Below are 8,721 nucleotides of genomic sequence, written 5' to 3' on the forward strand. Positions count from 1 at the left end.
ACCACCAGGCTGAGGAACAGCTTCTTCCCACAGGCAGTGAGAATGCTGAATGATCAAAGGAACTACTCACACTAACCATCAGATGTTCTCAAAGTCATGAAACAATAAATATTTATTTGTATAGATTTAACATTTTTCCTGTAAATGTATTGTTTGTCTGTCTGTGTGTTATGTCTGGTTGTGTGCGTGCGTGTTTTGCACCCAAGGCTAGAGAACGCTGTTTCATCGGGTCCTAGAACGCTTCCACCAGCGTTGTCTCCGCTCCATCCTCAACATTCATTGGAGCGCTTTCATCCCTAACGTCGAAGTACTCGAGATGGCAGAGGTCGACAGCATTGAGTCCACGCTGCTGAAGATCCAGCTGAGCTGGGTGGGTCACGTCTCCAGAATGGAGGACCATCGCCTTCCCAAGATCGTGTTATATGGCGAGCTCTCCACTGGTCACCGTGACAGAGGTGCACCAAAGAAAAGGTACAAGGACTGCCTAAAGAAATCTCTTGGTGCCTGCCACATTGACCACCGCCAGTGGGCTGATCTCGCCTCAAACCGTGCATCTTGGCGCCTCACAGTTCGGCGGGCAGCAACCTCCTTTGAAGAAGACCACAGAGCCCACCTCACTGACAAAAGGCAAAGGAGGAAAAACCCAACACCCAACCCCAACCAACCAATTTTCCCCTGCAACCACTGCAACCATGTCTGCCTGTCCCGCATCGGACTTGTCAGCCACAAACGAGCCTGCAGCTGACGTGGACATTTACCCCCTCCATAAATCTTCGTCCGCGAAGCCAAGCCAAAGAAATATATATATGTGTTCGGCGGGCAGCAACCTCCTTTGAAGAAGACCGCAGAGCCCACCTCACTGACAAAAGACAAAGGAGGAAACACCCAACACCCAACCCACCAATTTTCCCTTGCAACCGCTGCAACCGTGCCTGCCTGTCCCGCATCGGACTTGTCAGCCACAAACGAGCCTGCAGCTGATGTGGACATTACCCTCCATAAATCTTCGTCCACGAAGCCAAGCCAAAGATGTGTACAATCAAATGACAATAAACTTGAGTCCTATTCAGTTCAAACCATCGACACCCCGAGCCAAACCTCCAACATGATTACACAGGCTGATGGAACAATATGCTCCGGACCTGTCCCACCCAGGTCAGCCTCTCTTCTCCCCACTTCCATCAGACATACGGGCCTGTAAACACAAAGCTCCACATTCTGGGAACGTTCCGACCTGCTGTCAACAGACTTTTAAACGAGCCTCTCAATGGTAAATGAATGTTACCAGAACTAAAGGACTTGAAATACAGCAGTATTCAAACTTTTTCTTTCCACACACAGACCACTTTAAGTAATCCCTATGCCATTGGTGCTCTGTGATTAGTAAGGGATTACTTAAGATGGATGTGAGTGGGAAGGGAAGGTTGTGAATCACTGCTCCAGATCCAATTGTTAACTGAAATATTTTGCTTGAGAAAAATTGTCATCAGCCCATTTCCTTGGAGCTCTGAAACCGTGCACATAACGAGTCAATGAGGGACGATTAAAACAGTTTTCTTTTCACCCACATCCCACCTTAAGCAATCCCTTACTAATCACAGAGCACCGATGGCAGAGGGATTACTTAAAGTGGGATTTGAGTGGAAGAAGAAGGTTGAGAACCACCGGTGTAAATGTTCCCCATTCTCCAGCCTGTTATCCCTCTTCAAGCCTAGACATCATGGTCCACTGCCTCTACACCAGCACGCCACTCACTCTCCGTCCACCCACTGCGCGGAGCTACCTAACTGACACGCCCCATGCTGGCGATCCTTCACCAGGCTCCTGTACCAACGGTCACTGTGCCAGACTCCCAGCCGGCCGTTCCTTCACTCCCCCGCGGCGCTCCCTCAGCCCGCTCCTGCCGCTGTGCTGGACCCCCAACCGGGCCGCTCCCTCACTCCCCCGCGGCACTCCCCTCACCCCGCTCCTGCCGCTGTGCCGGACCCCCAGCCGGAACTCCCCGGGCCGCTCCCTCCCTCCCTCCCCGCGCGCGCCCTCACCCCCGCTCCTGCCGCTGTGCCGGACCCCCAGCCGGAACTCCCAGGGCCGCTCCCTCCTCCCTCCCCGCGGCGCTCCCTCACCCGCTCCTGCCGCTGTGCCGGACCCCCAGCCGGAACTCCCCGGGCCGCTCCCTCCCTCCCCGCGCGCGGCGCTCCCTCACCCCGCTCCTGCCGCTGTGCCGGACCCCCAGCCGGAACTCCCCGGGCCGCTCCCTCCCTCCCTCCCGCGGCGCTCCCTCACCCCGCTCCTGCCGCTGTGCCGGACCCCCAGCCGGAACTCCCCGGGCCGCTCCCTCCCATCCCCCCGCGCGCGGCGCTCCCTCACCCCGCTCCTGCCGCTGTGCCGGACCCCCAGTCGGAACTCCCCGGGCCGCTCCCTCCCTCCCCTCCCCGCGCGCTCCCTCACCCCGCTCCTGCCGCTGTGCCGGACCCCCAGCCGGAACTCCCCGGGCCGCTCCCTCCCTCCCCGCGCGCGGCGCTCCTCACCCCGCTCCTGCCGCTGTGCCGGACCCCCAGCCGGAACTCCCCGGGCCGCTCCCTCCCTCCCTCCCCGCGGGCGCTCCCTCACCCCGCTCCTGCCGCTGTGCCGGACCCCCAGCCGGAACTCCCCGGCCGCTCCCTCCCTCCCTCCCCGCGGCGCTCCCTCACCCCGCTCCTGCCGCTGTGCCCGGACCCCCAGCCGAACTCCCCGGCCGCTCCCTCCCTCCCTCCCCGCGGCGCTCCCTCACCCCGCTCCTGCCGCTGTGCCGGACCCCCAGCCGGAACTCCCCGGGCCGCTCCCTCCCTCCCTCCCCGCGGCGCTCCCTCACCCCGCTCCTGCCGCTGTGCCGGACCCCCAGCCGGAACTCCCCGGGCCGCTCCCTCCCTCCCTCCCCGCGGCGCTCCCTCACCCCGCTCCTGCCGCTGTGCCGACCCCCAGCCGGAACTCCCCGGGCCGCTCCCTCCCTCCCTCCCCGCGCGCGGCGCTCCCTCACCCCGCTCCTGCCGCTGTGCCGGACCCCCAGCCGGAAACTCCCCGGGCCGCTCCCTCCCTCCCTCCCCGCGCGCGGCGCTCCCTCACCCCGCTCCTGCCGCTGTGCCGGACCCCCAGCCGGAACTCCCCGGGCCGCTCCCTCCCTCCCTCCCCGCGCGCGGCGCTCCCTCACCCCGCTCCTGCCGCTGTGCCGGACCCCCAGCCGGAACTCCCCGGGCCGCTCCCTCCCTCCCTCCCCGCGGCGCTCCCTCACCCCGCTCCTGCCGCTGTGCCGGACCCCCAGCCGGAACTCCCCGGGCCGCTCCCTCCCTCCCTCCCCGCGGCGCTCCCTCACCCCGCTCCTGCCGCTGTGCCGGACCCCCAGCCGGAACTCCCCGGGCCGTTCCCTCCCTCCCTCCCCGCGCGCGCGCTCCCTCACCCCGCTCCTGCCGCTGTGCCGGACCCCCAGCCGGAACTCCCCGGGCCGCTCCCTCCCTCCCTCCCCCGCGCGCGGCGCTCCCTCACCCCGCCTCCTGCCGCTGTGCCGGACCCCCAGCCGGAACTCCCCGGGCCGCTCCCTCCCTCCCTCCCCGCGCGCGGCGCTCCCTCACCCCGCTCCCTGCCGCTGTGCCGACCCCCAGCCGGAACTCCCCGGGCCGCTCCCTCCCTCCCTCCCCGCGCGCGGCGCTCCCTCACCCCGCTCCTGCCGCTGTGCCGGACCCCCAGCCGGAACTCCCCGGGCCGCTCCCTCCCTCCCTCCCCGCGGCGCTCCCTCACCCCGCTCCTGCCGCTGTGCCGGACCCCCCAGCCGGAACTCCCCGGGCCGCTCCCTCCCTCCCTCCCCGCGCGCGGCGCTCCCTCACCCCGCTCCTGCCGCTGTGCCGGACCCCCAGCCGGAACTCCCCGGCCGCTCCCCTCCCTCCCTCCCCCGCGCGCGGCGCTCCCTCACCCCGCTCCTGCCGCTGTGCCGGACCCCCAGCCGGAACTCCCCCGGGCCGCTCCCTCCCTCCCTCCCCGCGCGCGGCGCTCCCTCACCCCGCTCCTGCCGCTGTGCCGGACCCCCAGCCGGAACTCCCCGGGCCGCTCCCTCCCTCCCTCCCCGCGGCGCTCCCTCACCCCGCTCCTGCCGCTGTGCCGGACCCCCAGCCGGAACTCCCCGGGCCGCTCCCTCCCTCCCTCCCCGCGGCGCTCCCTCACCCCGCTCCTGCCCGCTGTGCCGGACCCCCAGCCGGAACTCCCCGGGCCGCTCCCTCCCTCCCTCCCCGCGCGCGGCGCTCCCTCACCCCGCTCCTGCCGCTGTGCCGGACCCCCAGCCGGAACTCCCCGGGCCGCTCCCTCCCTCCCTCCCCGCGCGCGGCGCTCCCTCACCCCGCTCCTGCCGCTGTGCCGGACCCCCAGCCGGAACTCCCCGGGCCGCTCCCTCCCTCCCCTCCCCGCGCGCGGCGCTCCCTCACCCCGCTCCTGCCGCTGTGCCGGACCCCCAGCCGGAACTCCCCGGGCCGCTCCCTCCCTCCCTCCCCGCGCGCGGCGCTCCTCACCCCGCTCCTGCCGCTGTGCCGGACCCCCAGCCGGAACTCCCCGGGCCGCTCCCTCCCTCCCTCCCCGCGCGCGGCGCTCCCTCACCCCGCTCCTGCCGCTGTGCCGGACCCCCAGCCGGAACTCCCCGGCCGCTCCCTCCCTCCCTCCCCGCGCGCGGCGCTCCCTCACCTCCGCTCCTGCCGCTGTGCCGGACCCCCAGCCGGAACTCCCCGGGCCGCTCCCTCCCTCCCTCCCCGCGGCGCTCCCTCACCCCGCTCCTGCCGCTGTGCCGGACCCCCAGCCGGAACTCCCCGGGCCGCTCCCTCCCTCCCTCCCCGCGCGCGGCGCTCCCTCACCCCGCTCCTGCCGCTGTGCCGGACCCCCAGCCGGAACTCCCCGGGCCGCTCCCTCCCTCCCTCCCCGCGCGCGGCGCTCCCTCACCCCGCTCCTGCCGCTGTGCCGGACCCCCAGCCGGAACTCCCCGGGCCGCTCCCTCCCTCCCTCCCCGCGCGCGGCGCTCCCTCACCCCGCTCCTGCCGCTGTGCCGGACCCCCAGCCGGAACTCCCCGGGCCGCTCCCTCCCTCCCTCCCCGCGCGCGGCGCTCCCTCACCCCGCTCCTGCCGCTGTGCCGGACCCCCAGCCGGAACTCCCCGGGCCGCTCCCTCCCTCCCTCCCCGCGCGCGGCGCTCCCTCACCCCGCTCCTGCCGCTGTGCCGGACCCCCAGCCGGAACTCCCCGGGCCGCTCCCTCCCTCCCTCCCCGCGGCGCTCCCTCACCCCGCTCCTGCCGCTGTGCCGGACCCCCAGCCGGAACTCCCCGGGCCGCTCCCTCCCTCCCTCCCCGCGCGCGGCGCTCCCTCACCCCGCTCCTGCCGCTGTGCCGGACCCCCAGCCGGAACTCCCCGGGCCGCTCCCTCCCTCCCTCCCGCGCGCGGCGCTCCCTCACCCCGCTCCTGCCGCTGTGCCGGACCCCCAGCCGGAACTCCCCGGGCCGCTCCCTCCCTCCCTCCCCGCGCGCGGCGCTCCCTCACCCCGCTCCTGCCGCTGTGCCGGACCCCCAGCCGGAACTCCCCGGGCCGCTCCCTCCCTCCCTCCCGCGGCGCTCCCTCACCCCGCTCCTGCCGCTGTGCCGGACCCCCAGCCGGAACTCCCCGGGCCGCTCCCTCCCTCCCTCCCCGCGGCGCTCCCTCACCCCGCTCCTGCCGCTGTGCCGGACCCCCAGCCGGAACTCCCCGGGCCGCTCCCTCCCTCCCTCCCCGCGCGCGGCGCTCCCTCACCCCGCTCCTGCCGCTGTGCCGGACCCCCAGCCGGAACTCCCCGGGCCGCTCCCTCCCTCCCTCCCCGCGCGCGGCGCTCCCTCACCCCGCTCCTGCCGCTGTGCCGGACCCCAGCCGGAACTCCCCGGGCCGCTCCCTCCCTCCCTCCCCGCGCGCGGCGCTCCCTCACCCCGCTCCTGCCGCTGTGCCGGACCCCCAGCCGGAACTCCCGGGCCGCTCCCTCCCTCCCTCCCCGCGCGCGGCGCTCCCTCACCCCGCTCCTGCCGCTGTGCCGGACCCCCAGCCGGAACTCCCCGGGCCGCTCCCTCCCTCCTCCCCGCGCGCGGCGCTCCCTCACCCCGCTCCTGCCGCTGTGCCGGACCCCCAGCCGGAACTCCCCGGGCCGCTCCCTCCCTCCCTCCCCGCGGCGCTCCCTCACCCCGCTCCTGCCGCTGTGCCGGACCCCCAGCCGGAACTCCCCGGCCGCTCCCTCCCTCCCTCCCCCGCGGCGCTCCTCACCCCGCTCCTGCCGCTGTGCCGGACCCCCAGCCGGAACTCCCCGGGCCGCTCCCTCCCTCCCTCCCCGCGCGCGGCGCTCCCTCACCCCGCTCCTGCCGCTGTGCCGGACCCCCAGCCGGAACTCCCCGGGCCGCTCCCCTCCCTCCCTCCCCGCGCGCGGCGCTCCCTCACCCCGCTCCTGCCGCTGTGTCCGGACCCCCAGCCGGAACTCCCCGGGCCGCTCCCTCCCTCCCTCCCCGCGCGCGGCGCTCCCTCACCCCGCTCCTGCCGCTGTGCCGGACCCCCAGCCGGAACTCCCCGGGCCGCTCCCTCCCTCCCTCCCCGCGCGCGGCGCTCCCTCACCCCGCTCCTGCCGCTGTGCCGGACCCCCAGCCGGAACTCCCCGGGCCGCTCCCTCCCTCCCTCCCCGCGCGCGGCGCTCCCCTCACCCCCGCTCCTGCCGCTGTGCCGGACCCCCAGCCGGAACTCCCCGGGCCGCTCCCTCCCTCCCTCCCCGCGCGCGGCGCTCCCTCACCCCGCTCCTGCCGCTGTGCCGGACCCCCAGCCGGAACTCCCCGGCCGCTCCCTCCCTCCCTCCCCGCGCGCGGCGCTCCCTCACCCCGCTCCTGCCGCTGTGCCGGACCCCCAGCCGGAACTCCCCGGGCCGCTCCCTCCCTCCCTCCCCGCGCGCGGCGCTCCCTCACCCCGCTCCTGCCGCTGTGCCGGACCCCCAGCCGGAACTCCCCGGGCCGCTCCCTCCCTCCCCGCGCGCGGCGCTCCCTCACCCCGCTCCTGCCGCTGTGCCGGACCCCCAGCCGGAACTCCCCGGGCCGCTCCCTCCCTCCCTCCCCGCGCGCGGCGCTCCCTCACCCCGCTCCTGCCGCTGTGCCGGACCCCCAGCCGGAACTCCCCGGGCCGCTCCCTCCCTCCCCGCGCGCGGCGCTCCCTCACCCCGCTCCTGCCGCTGTGCCGGACCCCCAGCCGGAACTCCCCGGGCCGCTCCATGCTCAGCAGCAGCCGGTGCGCCGAACTCTCCCCGCCGACTCCCTCCGACACCCGGCACGACATCAACACGGTGGCCTGTTGCGGAACCGGGCCCGAGCGCTCAGTGGCCGCTCCATGGCCCAGCAAAGCCCGCAGGCCTCGCGCCTCGTTCGACGCCATCGCGGAACAAACCCTCGGACGGACCCTTCCGGCCGTCGCTCCTTTCCGCTGCCGTCTGTCCGTCCGCTTCCACTGTCCGTGTAGCAACAGACGCTCCGGACAGAAAGTCCCCCCGCACCAATTGTCCGTCTCTGCAGATGGATGGGAAGCTCACCTGCCCAGAGGTGCTGGAGAAACTCAAGAGGTCACGCAGTATCCATCGGAAGTCAAGGGTATCTGGCGAAGGGCTCAGACCAAAATGTTACTTGCCTTTGACTTGATGTCCACTTTTTGTAGAGAATTGGAAAGGAGGTCAATGCCCAGGTCCATACGGGTGGCAGGGAGGTTCATCGGGAAGCCTCCAGCGCCCTCTCGCATTCCAGTTCCCATACCCGGCACCCCCGTCAGGCAGTCTCGAGCCTGACTCCAGCGGTCCGCATCCCTCGACCGCAGTGCGGGGCGGTTGCTGCAGAGAATTGGATCGGAGGTCAATCCACAAGACGTCAGAGCGGCAGAGAGGATAGTTGGGGTCTCCCACCGACTCGATCTACCAGGATCGTTGTCCGAAGAGGACGCGCAAAATCATCGAGGACCCCCCCCCCCCTTCCGTCACGCTCGCAGCATCTTCCAGCGGCTCCCGTCGGGGAAGAGATGCAGGAGGATCAGAGCCAGCACCGCCAGGCTGAGGAACAGCTTCTTCCCACGGCAGTGAGAATGTTGAACAACTGATGAACTGCTCATAAAAGCCATCTGAGATGCTACTAGAGTAAAACAATATTTATTAATTTTTATGTGTATCATTTATATGTGTGTTATGTCTATTTGTGTTTTTGCACCGATGACTCGAGAACACTGTTTTATAAGAACATAAGGAATAGGAGCAGAAGTCGGCCATCCGACCCATCAACCCTGCTCCGCCATGGCTAATCTGATGATCAGCTCATCTCCATCTACCTGCCTTTTCCCCATGTCCCTTAATTCCACTACTACTCACTGCTTTCTTCCTGCAAGCCAATTCTGAATCCACGCAGCTAAGGTTCCTTGGATCCCATCCCTCATGACTTTCTGAATGAGTCTCTTGTGGGGAACCTTGTGAAGTGCCTGACAAAATCCATTTCGACCACATCTACCACCCTACCCTCATCAATTTCTTTTGTTACCTCCTCAAAAAATAGGGTTCGTGAGGCATGACCTTCCTTCACAAAGCCCTGCTGACTATCCTTGAGTAGACTGGTCTTCTGCAAATACTCACAGATCCTTTCCTTAAGGATCCTCTCCAATAGTTTACACACCACTGGCGTAAGACTCACCG

General features: G+C 69.6%; 1 protein-coding gene across 2 annotated transcripts in view; it reads right to left on the bottom strand.

Annotated features, from left to right (window-relative positions):
* The window catches only part of shrprbck1r (sharpin and rbck1 related), a 95,033-nt gene extending 87,563 nt beyond the window's left edge, over nt 1–7,470 (bottom strand). For both annotated transcript variants that reach the window (XM_069915133.1, XM_069915134.1), the window contains exon 1: nt 7,218–7,470. In XM_069915133.1, the coding sequence (XP_069771234.1) occupies nt 7,218–7,430 (213 nt within the window). In that variant the 5' untranslated portion in view covers nt 7,431–7,470. The remainder of the gene's footprint in view (nt 1–7,217) is intronic.
* Between the last annotated feature and the right edge of the window lie 1,251 nt (nt 7,471–8,721).

The sequence above is a fragment of the Narcine bancroftii genome, chromosome 1 (genome assembly GCF_036971445.1).
Source record: "Narcine bancroftii isolate sNarBan1 chromosome 1, sNarBan1.hap1, whole genome shotgun sequence".
NCBI classification, from domain to species: domain Eukaryota; kingdom Metazoa; phylum Chordata; class Chondrichthyes; order Torpediniformes; family Narcinidae; genus Narcine; species Narcine bancroftii.